This window comes from Rhinichthys klamathensis, unplaced genomic scaffold (genome assembly GCF_029890125.1).
Source record: "Rhinichthys klamathensis goyatoka isolate OS25496 unplaced genomic scaffold, OSU_Roscu_1.1 h1tg000059l_1, whole genome shotgun sequence".
In the NCBI taxonomy this organism is placed as follows: Eukaryota; Metazoa; Chordata; class Actinopteri; order Cypriniformes; family Leuciscidae; genus Rhinichthys; species Rhinichthys klamathensis.
Genome location: NW_026606604.1, coordinates 890,030 through 910,090, shown reverse-complemented (window position 1 = coordinate 910,090; position 20,061 = coordinate 890,030). Strand labels below are relative to the sequence as shown.

Here is a 20,061-nt window from a genome sequence, read left to right as displayed (position 1 = left end):
GCTTTTCCAATACACTGCAGTAAAGAGCCACTCAAAGAGCAGCATGCATGTGTAGGGCCTTGAAATTGAGATCGAAATACCATTCCAGCAACATACAGTGCTAATAAAAAGTAAACACCCTCCTGTTATTTTCCACATCCTGAGAATTATTACCAATGCCAAAACAAATACACACGGATATTTACAAAACAAATTAAATAGAAGAGTGTGTTCGCATGTTTGGTTCAATTAAAACGAACCCTGGTGCGATTGCTCTGTTAGTGCGCTTCATTTGAAGACGTGTGATGGCCGCCATTTAAACCCTGGTGCGCACCAAACAAGCGAACCGAGATCTCTGAAAAGATGTGTCTCGGTCCGCTTACAAACGAACTCTGATGCGGTTTGAAAGAAATATGAATGCAACACAAACCAGAGACGAGTCAACGAAGAGATGGAAGCTCAACGAACCAAAAAAAGGACATGATGTCACAAGATGCGACCCTAAATAGGACAGAAGGCTCAAGCATACCTGTTTTTTCTCGTCATAGTCGTGATGTTGCCCATCATAGTTCGGTACAGGCATCAGAACCGCATCTCTTTGCAGCAGATTGTTTGTTTGTGTGACGGAGGGATTCCTACCGCTGTTTTGACTCCATTACACAGTTTATAAGCTCTTCACGTGTTCTCAGCTGGTCAAAATACCATCACATGTAGGCTACACACATACAACGAGCACATTTATCCCAGCACACAGCATTGTTTTGGATGTTCGGTAAGTTCCGTCTCGAAACATATAACATGAAAGCCGACCAATCAGGTTGTGAATCTATCCCTATGCCTTTAGGTCCTGTATCTTTAGGTTCAGCGTTGTGAATGCTACGGTAAGTGGACCAGAACTAAATGTTTTTTTTGTTGTTGTTGTTTTTTGGTCAGGACCAAAGAACCAAGCGAACCGAACTACAAGTGTGAACACGCCCTAAAAGCTAATATCTCTCAAGACAAAAAACCCAGAGTGTTGTGGATGGTTACCAGGGTGTTGCTATGCAGTTGCTTAAAGGTTCTGCTTCTGTTAAGTAGATATTAGCACATTCACTGGCTCTCCCCCACTGGGAACACTCCTATTTGGTCAAATGAAGGCGAAAGATCCTTCCAAGCAGATTTGTGACAAAGGTATTCAAAATTCCCAGCTAGGGCAAGTATTTAAAAAATAATGACAATGAATATATTGTAAAGCACTGTAAAGCCCCCTATTTCAAATGAGACCAAATGTACATCATCTCAGATTCACCCAGATCACTGGCTGTCCTCCAAAACTCAGTATCCAGGCAAAAAAAGCAGGAGAAAGTGACACCACCAAGAGGCCTATACATTTTTTTTTATAAGTTACAGTCCTCTAGACAGTGATGTGAGAAACATCAGGAAAAGAAAACTCATAAGATGAGAAAAATAGACAAAAGAACAATCTTTGTTTTGTTTTGTTTTGTTTTATTCTCCATGTGAAGCGTCTTTGAGTGTCCAGAAAAGCGCTATACAAGTGTGATGTATTATTATTACTATTATTATTAATCTCAGAGGGCAAATGTGAATCGTTCAACATAAGAACACCCGAAAACATACAAGAATACCCACACTGAACAAACGAGGATGATTTCCTGGAGTGGCCCAGTCAAAACCAGATTTAAAATCCAATTGGGCATCTTTGGAATGACTTTGCAATTCAAAAACGTTTCCCATCCAACTAGGACATTTTTGCTAAGAAAAGTGGTTCCAAATTTCAGTGTCAACATGTGCCCAAAAAACTGCCAAACTTTTTGCTGCCAAAAGAATATTATAATAGTGCAATAATAGTAGGGGCAAATGCCATGGTTGTGCATCATTAAGAATTTAATTGAGAATGCTTTTCCTGAATTTGAATCGAATTTCAAATATAAATTTAAGAAAGTAGAATTACAAGTTAGCTTGCATAATAAGTGTAATAAAAAAAAAGCAATACTTAAAGCTGCAGTCTGTAGCTTTTCCTCTTTGTCGCCATCTGTCTGTTCGAAATCTGTAACTGCAGTGATTCGTGGAATTATCATCTTTACGTGGGTTGTAAATCGGCATGAAACAGCGCGGATGAACACAGTGCTTTGAGGCGAGTGCTGCTGTCAGTCACCGCGCTGTGTGGATACTGTCATACAGAATCACAGATTCACTTTTTGAAAGTTTGACCAACATAAGAATTTTCATAAGAAAATGTCTTCTGAACAAGTAAGTAACATCCATTTTTGTTCTGACCAACTAAGGGGGGAAAAGCATTCGACATGATAAGCTTCGTTAGATTTAATCAACGCGATTTACAGCAACCGTGCAAATTATAGCCTACTTTGTTCTCAAATTCATGTTAACAACATCACATCAGCATTGCGAGACTAATGTTAAATTTAATGTGTTTTATGGTTACCTGTGTAGTTCAGAATTCATATTCTCCATAATAGCAAAACGAGAAAGGCACAACAAAGGAAACTCCATAACTGTGTGAATTAAGAAAACGTACTGTTACACGATTGAACTATTGAAATGTCTTAACTTACTTGTTCAGCAGAAAAAAGCCGTCTCTTCTTCCGTTTTGAACCCCTTCAAAACACGGAGTTCACGCACTTTTCAAAAGCCCCGCCGATGTTTAAATCCTTGTGTTCGCATGAGACGGTTTCTTTCTCTTTCTCTAGCCACCTTAAATCCGAAGTACGAAGTCTTTTGGGTTTTATAACTGCTGAATCTCCAGTTGACACTGATGATTGTTGTTTGGATCTTTCTGGATGCCATAAGCTTAATTATGTAAAGTGCTGCGAGAAAAGCCTATACATCTAAACATCTCATCACGGGCAGTATAGCCGGCTAGCCGAAACTCCTTCTTTATGTGTACGGGTGTGACGTAATGACGCAAAGACATGCTCGAATTTCCCGCGGAAACCCACCAGTACCACTGGAATTAAAATCATTATTACAAGCTAACCGTTTTGAATCTAGCTATGGCAAGCAGATAGTTTTGACCACTGGCAGAATAAGTTTTTTTTAATATAATTATTTTGGATTATTTTTAACTTAAAAAAGTTACGGACTGGGGCTTTAAAAACGTTTTACAGGCCTTTATGGACTGGGGTGGAAGAACACTTAAACTTCCTGTCATTCAAATTCCAGTTCAACATCCTGTGAGGTGTGGCCAATAGGCTTTATGCCGAGCGTCACGTGACCAAACCGGAAAACGGGTCTCATTGCATCCGCTTGTCAGAGAAAGTGTTAACGGCCGTAAGAACTAACTACGATATCTATGGATTTTTAAGGTAATCAGCTAACCTACTAAGTTCACTTTGTTATTGGTGTTTTATGCTATTTAAATATCTAAACGTTAGTGTGAAGAAGAAAAATTAAAAAAACTTTTAAATATCAATCTGCACATGCGAGGGACATTGGTTATGCTCATTTTTGCTTGCTCATTTTAAGTTATCTTGAGTAAAACCGCAAAAAATTTCATGAAGCACATACAAAAGACCTGAATCGGAAGCGATGTGATCTGGTTTCCGGCTTGGTCACGTGACGCTCGGCATAAAGCCTATTCAATTAAAATTCCAACTAATGAATTGAAACTGTCACTGACGGTTACATTTTGAATTCTGAACATTCCATCAATGTAAGTCAATATACACTGCAGTTCAAAAGTTTGGGGTCAGTCATTTTTTTTTTTCTTGTAATAAAGACTTTTACATTGTTACAAAACAAATCTATTTGAAATAAATGCTGTTTTTTTGGTTACACTTTATTTTAAGGTCTACTTGTCTAGTGTAATTACCGAGTAATTAAAATAAACAACATGTACTTTCTATGGGGTTACAATTAGGGTTTGGTTTAGGGTTAGTTGCAAGTAATTATGCATAATTTACTGTGTTAATATACACATATGGTGACAAGTCTGCATACAGGCTGGAGGTTAAACAGCTGGCTGTCAGGTGCAGTCATAACAACCTGGAGCTGAACACACTTAAAACAGTGGAGATGAGAGTGGACTTCATGAGAAACCCCCCAGCACTCCTCCTACTTATCATCATGAACAGCACTGTGGCTGCAGTGGAGTCATTCAGGTTCATGGGCTCTACCATCTCTCAGGACCTGAAGTGGGACAATCACATTGACCTCCATTGTGAAAAAAAGCCTTCCTTCACCAGCTGAGGAAGTTCAACTTGCCACAGGCGCTGGTGATGAAGTTCCACTCAGCCATCACTGAGTCTGTCCTCTGCACTTCCATAACTGTCTGGTTTGGCTCAGCTACAAAATCAGACATCCGAAGACTACAGAGAACGGTTCTGACAGCTGAAAGGATTATTGGTGCTCCCCTGCACACCCTCCAAGAACTGAATACATCGAAAGTTAGAAAAAGAGCTCAGAAAATCACTCTGGATCCCTCACATCCAAGCCACCTTCTCTTTGAACCTTTGCCATCTGGCCGTCGCTACAGAGCACCAGAACAGCCAGGCACAAGAAAAGTGTCTTCCCCAAGGCAATCTACCTCATGAACAGTTAAATGTTCTCCCCACTGTGCAATGATAATGTGCAATATCACATATTTATTTGACAATACCCTACGTCTTCTTATTCCATTCCCTGTTAATTCTATTCTATTTTATTTGTACATAGCACACCTGTACATACAAGTTAGTCTATTTTGTTAATATTAACAATAATGAGAAATGTAAATTGAGCACCAAATCAGCATTAGAATGATTTCTGAAGGATCATGTGACTGTTTTTACTGTTTCATCAAATGAATGCAGTCTATTTCATCTTAAGAGACATCTTTCAAAAACATAAAAAAATCTTACTGATCCCAAGTCAATGAGATATTTTCAACAAAATCTGAATTTTAAGCACTATAATAGGTCCACAAAGGATGAATACTCCTTATAGGCACTATATGGGGACACACAGAGACAAATAGAAGCACAAGAAATTGTGACATTTGTGAAATAAGTATGTCAGCTCTCGCTGATACTAAAAGAGGCCTTGAGATGAATAACATGCGTTCCTTCAGTGGAGATTCACAAATGAACCTTTAGAGAAATGGAGCTGTCTGGATCATCTCTGAAATTGTGGATTAAGCGAGAAAATTCTAAATTTAGAACTGAGATGCTGAGTATTCATAATTGCATTGGATGAATGATTAGTGCAGAAAAAGGTATTTATGGAATGATACATGAGCATGTAATGAGGATTATTACCTATTCATGCTGAAGAGGAAATTGAATATTAGATGGTATGAGGAAGAGAGATTGGATAGAGGAAAACTGCAATAGAACTATCAAGACAAACCCCCCCCCCCCAAAATCCACCAAAACAGAAGAAAGATTGAGGCTGCAGTGAAGAAAACAGGATAAAAGACATAAGTGACACGAAGTAAATTGCTCCGAGCTACAGACAGAAAGGAAAAAAGACAGGGGAGGAAGAAACAGAAGCGTTCCACTTAAGAGTCCCTGGCGAATGCCTGATGCCTGTCGGACAGAAGGGAAAGTAGGAGTTTGAGTGTATGTGTGTGTAACCCAGACTGACCGGTGTACTCCGCTGTTACACATGACGATGTGACACGCTCCCAGGCGGCTGCAAAGCTCCGAGGCCACGGTGAGCAGCCCGACTCCAGACGCTCCACAGGCTGTGAACTGACATGCAGCCGTCCGCCGACACGAGATAAAACTTTCCATCAACCTGTACAACTCATCCAGAGCATTAAGAGGACGCATCAGCTACAAAGAGGGAGAGAGTAAAAGAAAGATTCCATGTTAAAGAGATCGGTCATTATTTAATCACTCTCATGATGTTCCAAACTCATATTTTTCTGTCCATTGAACACAAAAAGAGAAATTCTAAATAGAATCATCACGCTTTTCCACACAATGACCAATCTCCAAAAATGAATGAACGAACGAACGAATGAACGAATGAATGAAGATTCGTAAGCTATATTTCAAGACATTTGTACCTGGTTTTACAGACAAGGCATAAGTCTAGTCCCAGACTACAATGCATGTTTGAGCTGTCTTAACTGAGAGCAACTTGCACTTGCCATTGTTTTGTTTCCAGATGTACACCAAATGTCCTAATTTAACTAAGGCCTACTCCTGACTTAAGTTAAGCCCTGTCTGTGAAACCTGGCTCTGAAGTAATATGATAATGCTGTATGAAGAACAGGCTGAAATGTACTCCAGTGAGAGATTTCTGTCTTTCCATTGACAGTCCATGCAACTACCACTTTGACGTCTCTTCTTGCAGAAGCTCAAACATGCTGCGTAACACGAGAATGAACCTCATTGGTTCTTGTGGGAGCTCAAACGTGCTGCGTAACACGAGAATGAATCTCATTGGTTCTAGCGCATCAAGCAAACATGCTTGAGTTTCCGTTTACCACAACTGATGTGTGTGTTGATCAATGTTTATATGTGAATTTAAAGCCTAAATTAAATCTGTTCATCAGATAAAGCGATCGTGTCTCTTCAGAAAATTTGGACTAAACCGAACAATTCATACGGATTAATTTTACGATCTCTTTATGAACTTTTTGAAGTGTCAAAGTGGTAGTTGCGTAGCTTTCAATGGAGGGACAGAAAGCTCTCAGATTACATTAAAATATCTTAATTTGTGTTTCGAAGATGAACGAAAGTCTTACAGGTTTGGAACAACATGAGGGCGAGTAGATGATAAAATAGATTTTTTTTTTTTTTTGTTGGGTAAACTATCCCTTTAATGACAGAAGTGCCATGTTTAAACTCTGCAGGTTACTTTTGTCATTATTTAGAATCAACAAATGCATTTGATAAATAACTAGGTTCACTCTACTTTCTTAATCACAGATTTTCCACAAGTCCCTGCAGATTGTATGATGGTACATACCTTGTCTATAAAAGCCGCTTTGGGAGCCGAGCTGGGGGGAAGGTTGGATTTATCCAGATAAAAGGCCCTATGGAGGAATAATAAAGACATGTTAGTGTAAGCAGTGAACATTCTGTAGACAAATGATTGCATACACAAGAACACAGGATGTGCTGTAAAACGCAATATGGGATTTGATTTATCTTTTACATAAAAAGAAAACTGGTTGTAAAGATTCTTTATTCTACAAACAAAGCAGCTGGGAACTCTATTTTAAAACAACACAAATCTACATTACTTTGGGATTCGTTCCAGATGACAATTACTGCCTGCAGTACCAATAACAGACATAGGTGGCAGTAGAGGAGTTGAAAGAGAATGAATTCTGCCTATGGGGAATATATCCAAATATAATTATTTTTCCAATTTTAAATCAAAATATCACACTTTTATTGTAAAAGAGGCATGGCAGAACTGGTCTGCCCTGTGGTTCTGGTTTTGTGGCATATTGCAGCACATGTTTATTGTCAGGTAAATTAATCCACCATCTGCACCCTAGCCAGGGTGAGATTTATCACGATAATATTCTCATTTGACACGGCATTAATATTATTGTTAATTAGTAAAATATATTAAATCCTTCGCTGATTGGAGCAGATGATATGAAAATTGTGGCACTATTACAGACTATTAATAAAGCCAAATTATGTTAACAAATACACTCAGATATTCTCTCTCTCTCTCTCTCTCTCTCTGAAACAAACACACACATGCATGGGGTCTTGAGCTGCCATCATATCTAACTCACCCTGCATACTAATTGAGGCAGCTTATGTTAGTGTAATGGGAAGCATTAAGCAAAGTTCTTTAGAAACACCAAGATACCATCAGCTTAAAGCATTAAGAGTTTAAATCACTCATTCCACTGATTTACAAAAGGATTTTCATCTTCATTTCATTAAGCGGCACCCAACATATCATGCCAAGCGCAAACAACCACAAATGGAGGTTAATTGGCTTAGAAACATCCATCAAGGCCTCTAAGCTCTGATTCAGCAGCTAGCCTAGTAGACCTCGATAGCCATTGTAGCCATTTCAATGCAGTGTAATACACAGGAATGTCTGTGATCCTGGTATATTATTGTTTCAAATGACATACTGTATCTAAAGCTAAATCTCACTTTAGACCTTTGCCAGCTGTAAATAACAGTCGGAGGTTTACAATCTAATTTAAAAAAAAGTCACTCTGATCAAATATTACATATACTGTCCACACCACAATTTGTGTAAATTTGTCAAAGTCAGTTTCAAAGAAAGAAAATACTTTTATTTAACAAGAATTGTACTTTAACAATGTTACAAAAAATATGCTATAATAATGCTGTTCTTTCAATCCTTCTATTCTAAGAATGTCGAAAAAAGGAATTTGTTTTCACAAAAAAATCAAGCACAACTGTTTTAAACATTGATAATAATGAGAAATGTTTCTTGAGCAGCAAATCCGCATATTAGAATGATTTCTGAAAGATCATGTGACACTGACGACTGGAGTAATTGCTGCAGATTCAATATGCATTAAATATGCCATCAGAGAAATAAATAAAATTTTAAAATATATTAAAATAGAAACATTAAAATGTGATAATATTTCACAATATCACTCTTTGTAATGTTTGGTGAGCATATACAACTTCAATGACATTTAAAAAATCTTACCAACCCCAAACTTTTAAACGTCTGTGTGCATTTTAGTAATATTTTATTTATATTAATTAATATCATTTTTCTTTATTTTACATTAAAATTTCATTTTTACATGCAAAAGATATGATTAAACGTTTCTAAAATGTATAATGCTCTAATATTTACTGACCCTGACTACAACAGAGTGTGTTGAAAAGAAAGAAAAGGAGACCAGGCAAAAAGAAAATGTACTCCGTAATTTCAGTCAAGAAGACAAATGCCTCTCAGACTGCCGACACAAGACCTTCACAATCCAGCAGTTCTGTGCCGGCTGCTTTTTCATTTTTTGTGAATTCTGAATCTCTGAAGTTTCAGTCCATCACCCTTCCTGCAGACGGCCTAAAGTCTCAGAATAAGCCATGGCCACATCCATCAGCAAAGTCTCCAAAGATGTCCTTGCCTGGACATATCAGAGCAGGATTTGAAAAGTGCTCTGTAACACTCAGTTTGACTAAAATCTATCAAGGCAAGACTAGAGAGATTCTTTATGAAAGAAAATCATGAAAGCTCTTCTACACCCGTAAAAAAAGTTGTGCTAGACCAGTTAAAGTTCATAAGTCACTATGGTTCACGTCCTGATTTTTCCACACCAGTACAGTTTCATGTAATGTGCCTCTCACTTCAGACTGTGACTAAAGAGTCCACTGATTTAAAACAATAGCCCGCTGTGCTTTTTTAAAGTTCTACGCACCAGATGGGCAGAACGGGTCTTCACGCATCGCAAAACCAAACAGACAAGTTTGGCGGGCTCAAACAGCACCAGATGGAGCTGACGATTTATGTCACTAGATCAATCGCCCATCCGCTGTTCAGTTTCACGGCAGAGACAACAACTCACTGTTGAGAAACACTGCACTGACAGGGGGTGTGTGTTAACTTATATTTAAGGGCATGAGATTTTTACACAAAATACCATCCTGAATGTTATCTTTTACATGTACTGTACTGTATGTAACAAGGGCACTGTAAGATAAAGTGTTACCTAATAAAATATGTGACATGTAGTTACTGTATAAATTATGCATAATTACTGTACGTGCAACTAACCCTAAACTAACCCCTATTCCTAACCCTAACCCTATTGCATGTAGTTAATTATTAGTACTTAAATGTTTAATTACATTGTATAACACGGACACCCTAAAATAAAGTGTAACATTTTATTCTTTTAAATGTTAATTCAATACTAAAAAGAATACCATGGTACATGTCTAAAACCAATAATTAATATGATACTTGTCAAAAAAAGATATAGTGTAGTTAGCAATGAGAAAGACGGATTGAAAGAAAGAAAATACTGTGTACCTTGGTATAGTGATGACATCAGATGGTACATGGTGTTTTGACATTTGACATATGAATATGAAATATAACCTAATTCATGTTCAATCACATTTATATGTACACTACCGTTCAAATGTTTGGGGTCAGTAACTTTTTTGTTTGTTTGTTTTGAAAGAAAGAAAGAAAGAAAGAAAGAAAGAAAGAAAGAAAGAAAGAAAGAAAGAAAGAAAGAAAGAAAGAAAGAAAGAAAGAAAGAAAGAAAGAAAGAAAGAAAGAAAGAAAGAAAGAAAGAAATATTTTTATACATCAATAACACATTAAACTGATCAAAAGATTAGTGACAGTAAAAAAAAAATTATAATGCTACAAAAGATTTGTCATCAAAGAATCCTGAAAAAAAAAGATCAGTTTTCAGGAAAAATATTAAGTATCACAACTGTTACAATTATTAGATTAATAATACATGTTTCTTGAGCATCAAATCAGAATATTAGAATGATTTCTTAAGGATCATCTGATCCTGAAGACTGGAGCAATGATGATGAAAAATTCAGCTTTGCCATCAAAAAAATATTACATTGTACAAATATTTCACAATATTACTGTTTTTTACTGCATTATCAAATGAATACAGCCTAGACATTAAAATATTAATTAAAAAAATCTTACCAACCAAACTTTTCAATGGCGGTGTCTTTAAAAAAAACATGTCTAATGATATTAACAAGGTAAATTAACAAAAACATATTACTATCTTTTTTAGTCTAATTATCAAGAAAGAAAGAAAGAAAGGAAGGAAGGAAGGAAGGAAGGAAGGAAGGAAGGAAGGAAGGAAGGAAGGAAGGAAGGAAGGAAGGAAGGAAGGAAGGAAGGAAGGAAGGAAGGATCTCAAATATCTCAGAGTCAAGAAGTGTAATATTTCATCAAAGATAAAGCATAACAACAAACCCCCCACGCTGTGAAAATGGATTCTGGTGGGCTTTACTGCGATTAAGGGTCACTACTCAAGCAGGCAAATGTAATCCATTAAACCAGAGGGCGGTGTTATCTTAGAATGTGTCCTGGTCTGTGTGTGGTGAACGTGGGACCCTCCTGCAGGAGTCGTAACTCAGCAGTGGTCTTTCCTTTAAGGCACACTGTGCAGTAACTGATGGCCTGTGTTTTCTCTCCATGGGCTCTTATGAGAGACTTTAATGGAAATGCTGGACAGGATCCAAGGATGGGACCAATTTAGCTGCGCCTCTGTTTGCTGGGCCTAAAAGCAAATTGCAGCCACTGCACTGTTTCATCTTAAAACCTAAAAAAAACCCACTTCTGGCCCTATTTCACAAGCATTACCCAGTGTGCTTTGGGGTTTTCAGGCATGATTAGACACTGATGAATGAATACAGCATGCCTCAGCGGGACCATGATAGTATGGAGTTGTATTTAGATGCAAATAGAGGTATTTACTGAATCAAATTAACAATGGTTTTAATTCATTTACTGAAATCTGGGTCCAATTCTCACAATTAACTAACTATTAACTATGACTTTTGCCTCAATAACCTCCTAATTACTGCTTATTAATAGTTAGTAAGGTAGTTGTTAAGTTTAGGTATTGGCTAGGATTAAGGGATGTAGAATATGGTCATGCAGAATAAGGCATTGATATGTGCTTTATAAGTACTAATAAACACCCAATAACTAGTAATATGCATGCTAATCAGCAACTAGTCAATATTTGCTAAAAATAAATTTTTAGAAAATCCAATTCAATTCGTCATATTTGACCAAACATGTATATTTATTTTTTCTTGACACTCGTGGTCTAACATTTACTTGTGGTTTTGGCAAATATTGTGCCCTCTGCCAAAGGTTTGTTTTTATTTGGTTTCTTTGAGGCTCAGCATTGCATCATGGTCATTATCAGGCCATCATGCCTTTAAGAAGACCAATAAATCTACAAATAGCGCTAGGCCTCAACCGCCACCATGACCCAATGCATGACCTCAACAAACCTCGACTAATTACAAACCAATTCACAAACATGATGTCATGCTGGTTCCATCAAAGCTGTCATAAAAGCACTCTAACAGACACAAACACACACACACACACACACACACACACATATATATTTCAGCCCATGTTTAGGTGTCTTCCCATCGGGACCAGATCAGATCGCTCAACCAATTCAGTTCTTACGGCAACTTCTAGACACGCGACTAGCCAAGCATCGAGTTTTTACCGGCTGATAAGTACGGCCATTAATCCAGCTGTCTAACACACACATCCCACAATCCAGAAACCTAACACAGGGTCAGAGTGCTACAAGAACGAGCTACCCATCTGTATCAAACACACCACATCCACATGACTAGGACCGCAGAGACCACTACAAACAAGTCTCACTTCAGTAACTCGGGGAAAAAAACAAAGAACTTGTGGGCATGTGGAGTTTAGATCTGAAATCAGCAGTGAATGCCTTGTTTAGGAGAACAATCAAAAAACCAAATTTATTTTTAGTCAACAAAGCTGTGGAATTAATCTAACAATCCACAAAACTTGAAATGAAAGAAGCTGGCTGGAGTCTTTTTTGGCGGTTCATCATCAGAAAAATCAGCCACCACATCTGATGCCACATCAAGGTCTCAACTGTATTACTGACTTACTGGGTGTATTAGAAGCAGTTTCTATCCCATACTTTGAAGTCTTATTTATGAAGGGAGATGAACTGGACATGAACTGGACACAAAGTTAAACAGCTTAAAAACTACCAGATGAGTCACGGATTCGATTGAATGCGCCAACTGTAGTCAAACTATTTTAATTTCCATTCCACATGAAAAGGGGTACTGTGCTGTCTCCAAAAGTGCTTTCCATGAAAAGACACAACTGGAGCTGACATCGACTCGATAAAGACCACATTAACACTGCATACTCATCTGAACTTCTTCCAGAGCTGTGCGCTGATAATGTGAGCTAATGTAGTGCCGGATGTGGTACAAATAAAGGCAAAAATAACATAGTTACAACAAATAAATAAAGCAACAGCTCTGAAACATCTGCCAGTACTGTACATGTGTCTCTCTATTCTGACTGCACCTTTCTTTCACACCATCCCTTTTTTCAATTCTCCTTGCTTTTAAATGTTCCACTTTTTGTTCGTACTTAAAAATAGTCAAAATAATCTGCCAATGCATGTAAGACAAAATATACTTGTATCAAAGATCCAATCCATGAAAAAAAAGATCCAATGCTAATATATGTAATTAGCCTTTTTATGATATTTGATATATGTTTTCATATTTCTGTATTTGTGCTGTAATGGCTTAAAAGGGTGATTTTTTTCAATCAGATGAATCATCATCTCAGCCAAACAGCCAAAAAGCCGCTGCAGTGAAAAAGATTAAACAGATTTAATGCAACAACTAAAACAGTAAAAGTAGTTTAAAAAATAAATCAAGACATTTCTTTCCAGACTTCCATTAGACATTTTTTTGAGTGATTATGCCAAAGAAACTGACCTGATTTATGGAAATGAATTGAACTTACCAACTCTAATGCCATTTGTGATATTGAAGACACTCTGTTAAAATATCTCGGTCCAATCGTTCTCAAACTTTAGAACGGCAAAACCGGCATAGTGACATTATTTTTAGGAAAATTTATAATAATCATCAATCATCAATACTTATGTATACACAAATTTGACTTTATAGATGTCACAGACAGAGAGACTGGACAGTAAGCCAACTGAATAAAGAAACTGGCCAAGAATTAAATGTCTGCTCTTTGTCAGAAACCCCACTGAGACACACTGTTGTGGTTAACGATCTGGGAAGATATACAAAAGGTTTCAGGTTCACCATTCTAGCCTTAAGCAACTAAGTATTTTAGTGATGGATGTGATATACTTATATGAATAGAAATGGAAAGGCACATAATGTAAAATTTATTCGCATGAGACCAGACATGTGTTTGTTATTTTCAGATCAGGTTTGTTTCATGATGATTCTAATGACCTCATCAGTCAGAATAGATTGACTTAAAGGAGGAGATCCCAAGTGATGTCTTATCTCCTTTAAGACATAGTCATAGACAAACAGAATACAGTTTAGCTGAAATTATAGCCCCAAATTTGTCCTGGCATACAAAAAGGTGGTCTTTTTGTAAAGACAGATGTGGTCTTTGTGGTAAGACCACTAAGTCAATCTCCAAGCTTTACTCTGATGAGCAACATCAGTAATGTCAGAAGTAATTCACTTCACATTTGAACAGTAATATATAATATATTTCATCTGGGTTTAATGCACATGTGCCTTTGTTTGATCACGGTGATGCATGAAGCAACATATACGTACAGTATATAGTTCATATATTTCTAATAGAGGTAAATAGGAATGATAATTCTCTTTGGGTATTATAGCATCTTATTTAGTGCTCCCATCACATTTTGATTGTACTTTTAAAATGAGCTCTGGATAATAAGCAATCTACAGACATCCCTCAATCCCTTAGACTCCAGACATTTTGGTATTCTTTTCCATTCAAATCATTACCAACATTAGTGCATGGGTCTGTTTGGATCTTTGCAGTATATCATCAATTGAACTTGTCAATGAGCTCAGAACATTACTCGGCCGAAGATGGAAAATGGCCAATCAATACTGTCAATCATTTACAAAGGCCAAAGATGTAAAGAGCACGTTTTCTTTGGCTTCGATCTCACAGGGGTCATTTTGTAGGATATACCAAGTTTAAATATATAAACGTGCAATATAAGTGGTTAAAACAAACACAGTTTTGTGACAAATAAAGACTACTCACAAATAAAATCTGGCAATTCTACATTTGTCTTTTGGGGATTAAGATTACTCGAACACTTTATTCCTGTATGTGAATGACGCTCGGGACAGTTGAAGGAACTGTCACTTGCCCGATCGAGCCGGTGCTGGATTGTCGCAAAAGTTTATCATTTGCACGTGTTTTTAACCCTTGGCAATTTAAATATTCAAGCGCAAGACGCAAAAGAGACTCAATTCGGTAATCGCTGTTTAAGAAGATTTGTGTGAGCAACACACATCCGAAGCACGCAAATACTGAATTGAGTATACTTTCACGTCTTCTTACGACATATACACACAAAATTATGTCAAATTGTATGGCAAGCCGTTTTAACTTTTATTCATTTCCAGGATATGAATTGTTGATATCAACAATTACATTTTTGATATCAACAATTACATTTTTTAATATCAACAATTAAATTTTTGATATCAACAATTCAATTGTTGATATCAACAATTGAATTCTTGATATCAACAATTAAATTCTTGATATCAACAATTGAATTATTGATATCAAAAATGTAATTCTTGATATCAACAATTGTATTTTCACTAGTGAAATGTCACCATAGACTGCCATTCAAAATCAATTGTTGATATCAAGAATTGATTTCTTACTAGTAGGAATATAATTTTTGATATCAATAATTACATTGTTACTAGTAAAAATGCGAATTCCTGATATCAATAATTAAATTATCACTAGTCTAAATGTCTATTCTTGATATCAATAACTGAATTGCTACAAGTAAAAATTTTCATTTTTGATATCTGAAAATGTATTTCTGATATCAATATTATTTCAGATATCTAAAATGGCTTTCTTACTAGTAACAATCACATTCATGATATCAGAAATGAACATTGTCACTAGTGAAAATTGAATTATTGATATCAAAAATGAACATTGTTACTAGTAGCAATTCAATTGTTGATATCAAGAATAGACATTTCAACTAGTGACAATTTAATTCTTGATATCAAAAATAAAGGTTTTTACTAGTAAGAATTGTATTTCTGATATGTGAAATTGGAATTTCAACTAGTAAGAAATCAATTCTTGATATCAAGAATTGATTTTGAATGGCAGCCAAGCCGTTTTAACTTTTATTCATTTCCAGGATATGAATACTTGATATCAACAATTACATTTTCACTAGTTAAAATGATAATTATTGATATCAGGAATAATATTTCTACTAGTAACAATGGCAATTTTTGATATCAGGAATTACATTTTCACTAGTAACAATGCTAATTCTTGACATCAACATTTACATTTTCACTAGTTAAAATGATAATTCTTGATATCAACAATTGAATTGCAACTAGTAAAAACTATAATTCTTGATATCTGTAATTGTATTTTCACTAGTGAAATGTCACCATAGGCTGCCATTCAAAATCAATTCTTGATATCAAGAATTGATTTCTTACTAGTTGAAATTCCAATTTCACATATCAGAAATACAATTCTTACTAGTAAAAACCTTTATTTTTGATATCAAGAATTAAATTGTCACTAGTTGAAATGTCTATTCTTGATATCAACAATTGAATTGCTACTAGTAACAATGTTCATTTTTGATATCAATAATTCAATTTTCACTAGTGACAATGTTAATTTCTGATATCATGAATGTGATTGTTACTAGTAAGAAAGCCATTTTAGATATCTGAAATACTATTGATATCAGAAATACATTTTCAGATATCAAAAATGAAAATTTTTACTAGTAGCAATTCAGTTGTTGATATCAAGAATAGACATTTAGACTAGTGATAATTTAATTATTGATATCAGGAATTCGCATTTGTACTAGTAACAATGTAATTATTGATATCAAAAATTATATTTCTACTAGTAAGAAATCAATTCTTGATATCAACAATTGATTTTGAATGGCAGTCTATGGTGACATTTCACTAGTGAAAATACAATTGTTGATATCAAGAATTACATTTTTGATATCAATAATTCAATTGTTGATATCAAGAATTGAATTGTTGATATCAACAATTGAATTGTTGATATCAAAAATGTAATTGTTGATATCAAAAATGTAATTGTTGATATCAAAAAATGTAATTGTTGATATCTAAAATGTAATTGTTGATATCAAGTATTCATATCCTGGAAATGAATAAAAGTTAAAACGGCTTGCCTAGCCTATGGTGACATTTCACTAGTGAAAATACAATTACAGATATCAAGAATTATAGTTTTTACTAGTTGCAATTCAATTGTTGATATCAAGAATTATCATTTTAACTAGTGAAAATGTAAATGTTGATGTCAAGAATTAGCATTGTTACTAGTGAAAATGTAATTCCTGATATCAAAAATTGCCATTGTTACTAGTAGAAATATTATTCCTGATATCAATAATTATAATTTTAACTAGTGAAAATTGAATTGTTGATATCAAGTATTCATATCCTGGAAATAAATAAAAGTTAAAACGGCTTGCCATACAAATTGCCCATATTGGCGGGTTTCCTCGTAAACACACAGTAGTGTGTTATGTCTTAAGTGAACGTAAACAGTTGAGAGAAAAAAACACATGTGTAACAGTATATTGGATAATACATGCATTCGCTCAACAATTCACTCGACTATATATATATATATATATATGTGTGTGTGTGTGTGTGTGTGTGTGTGTATATGTAATTAGATGCATTTAATTAATATTGAATATGTGCATTTATTTAAAATGTAATATAACACAATTATTGTAATTAATATAAATATTCAGCAAAAATGTTATGTTCCCTTTCGAAGGGAACTCAACAATACGTCATCGACGTTATGGGGAACGCCTCAGGCGTGACAGGTGTCTGAAATCACTATCAAATCACGTCAATCACATTGACCGGCGACAGCCCGTGAATCATTAGCGTGAATGATTAACGTGCGACCTGGAAGTATATAAGGGCGCCTTGCAAACATGACAAATCATCTTTTCGTCTTCAGGGACTGTTTTGTCTGTAACTGCTTTGAAAATCAGGTAATGATGAAATGCTTTCAGAAGTGTGCAGACCCGTGCCCAAGATATTTGTAGCCGGGTGACACACGTGAACTGTGCATTTTTTGTCTGGGAAGGAAGACGCGCACAGGCGGTTCTCGAGGGAACTGCCTGTACAAATTGTGATCGCGCCTGTCCCTCTTCTCGAGAGAAGAGGGTTCAGCGTCTGGATGTCACAGATGAAGCTCGCCGATCGCCTTGAGAGGGGTGTAATCCTCTCAGACGATGCGGCGGCTGATGAGAAGCTGCAATTGGATGAAGTTTTTCAAAAAAGAAAAAAAGGGAAAACTTAGTCCGGCAGCAAGCGCTCTCCCGGACAAACAGGAGATGGCTGATGAGGGTGGAAATAATAAAATATTTTCCTGTATCTTCTCAGCCACCCTGCCCCGTGTATGCTGAGCTGGTTGGTATTATAGAACGCGCCGCGGGCAGGCTGCAGCTGCCGTGGCTGCTCGTTGGGGGAGAAATCGCTCGCGATGAGAGCGGTTTTTCCCCGGTCATAGAACCACCAGCTCAGGTGAGCCTTTCATTTCTTCCCGATCTCATACTGAGATCGAGAGGACATGGAAGAACCCATACTGTGCCTGTATCCACCAACATCAGCGGGCTAGCTCGCTGATGTTGAGAGGATAGGAGAGCGTGGGTATGCGTGGATGGGAAGAGGGATCTGAGGGAGGTGATCCGGCACAAACGCACGTTGCGTTGGTCTTGGATCATCTTCCCTGAGGGCGTGATTATATCTTTGCCTTTTCCTCTCTTCCCCGACTCCCCAGGCGCTTCTTACATCAGGCCTGAGGCTGGGCTCATGGTTAGAACAATGTTCTGATGGCCCGCCTCGGCTTGGTTAGTGAGAGTGCCTCTTTCAGGTATGTAAAGGTGGTAGACCCCATGTTCATGAACTGTCTGGTGAGTCTTCACTTTGCACGCCGCAGGTGAGCTGCTGGTCTTTTCAAGGAGTATATTTTTTGTGATAAAAAATAACATTTCTCTTTACAGACCTTGTTCCCTGTATAAAGAGTTATGGGGTCATGTCAAGGTAATAAAGGTAAGCTAACTTTATTGGATTATTAGGGCCCTGAAGTTCCCCGTTAGGTGGCCAGAATGATAACTATGTTAGCCTTCGGGCTACTAGCCACCTAAGGGTAGAGTAGTTGGTCTCTCTCTGATAGAATGTTTACTTAGAGTGTTGACTGACGCTAGAGCTTCAGATAGATCTTATGTCCGGCCCATGGGACCGTTTTGACTTTTCTGAGTATTTCGCCCCTTGAGCTCTGTTGAGTTTTTATTAGGTTGAGCGTTCTGCAGCCCTTTGTATGGAATAATACAGACTATATTCTTTAGTAGGCTGTGGCTCCTCTGAGCCCTCAGATAGATCTATGCTTACAGGTTGGCCCTCACCAGGGCCGCCTCTGTAGCTGGCCTAGGCTGTGCCAGGGATATTAGAGGCGTTCTGCTAAAATTAGCATTTCTTCCTCTGACCCTTCACTTTGTGAATGTAGGTTTTGGCATCCCTGTATAATCAGCCTCCTCCCATGGGAGTCGTTAGGCCAAGGCCCGCCCCCTTCTCTGCATTCTGGGGGGACTAGAGTAATGCAGCGTGGTGCAGAGGATGGTTTATAAGGACATGGTAGGCCTCAGTTAGGCCTCCGTGGTATATAAGTCCTTTTGAGCAGGGTTAGGCCGTCTTTCGCTTCACGAAGAAGACTGAGTCTCCTGCCCGACCCTGCCGTGCAGAACTGGCCTACGGATTTAGGCCGCCAGTGTAGGCTTCACTAATACCTTGCTGAGCTACTGCTCAGGCTGTGGGTTGTAGGTGGTTGGCTTTCATTCAAGCCCCACTCCCCTAGGTTGGGCACAGATGTTTTTCTGTTACCCCTAGAGCCGCTGGCAGGCCCGCACCCTGGTAAACTCAGGGTGAGGTGTGAGTATTCCCCTGTGATTTAGGGTAGGTCTGAGCACTTCACTCCCAGTTCTGTTTTTATCCTACCTCGCACTACTATGGCTCGGGTCGAGTATGAAGTAAGCCTTCACTTCTTCTTTGGTCGAAGTTCGCTCCCCTGAAGCCAGAGCATTGCCCTGTGCTGACGCCCATGCATAGATGGTAGGCCCCTGACTAACTGGGGCCTCCACTGAGGCAGAGTGACGTATGTTGTACTCCCCTTGTTCTAAGGGTATTAGCTCTCAATGCTGAGTACTCTGCCATGGGCAATGTGATTAGGCACCAGGATGCTGTAGGCGCTGTGTAAACAGCTTATCTGCCAACGAAGGCTGCGCCATCAGGTAGTAGGCCTCAGCAGGCC

The 20,061-nt window shown here is 37.4% G+C and overlaps 1 protein-coding gene across 1 annotated transcript in view; it reads right to left on the bottom strand.

The window, feature by feature from the left end:
* Positions 1 to 20,061, bottom strand: part of prex2 (phosphatidylinositol-3,4,5-trisphosphate-dependent Rac exchange factor 2) — a 155,553-nt gene that overhangs the window by 18,094 nt on the left and 117,398 nt on the right. The window contains exons 36-37 of the mRNA XM_056248832.1: positions 6,895 to 6,961; positions 5,560 to 5,750 (exon numbers count right to left, since the gene is read on the bottom strand). Coding sequence (XP_056104807.1) covers positions 5,560 to 5,750; positions 6,895 to 6,961 — 258 coding nt within the window. The remainder of the gene's footprint in view (positions 1 to 5,559; positions 5,751 to 6,894; positions 6,962 to 20,061) is intronic.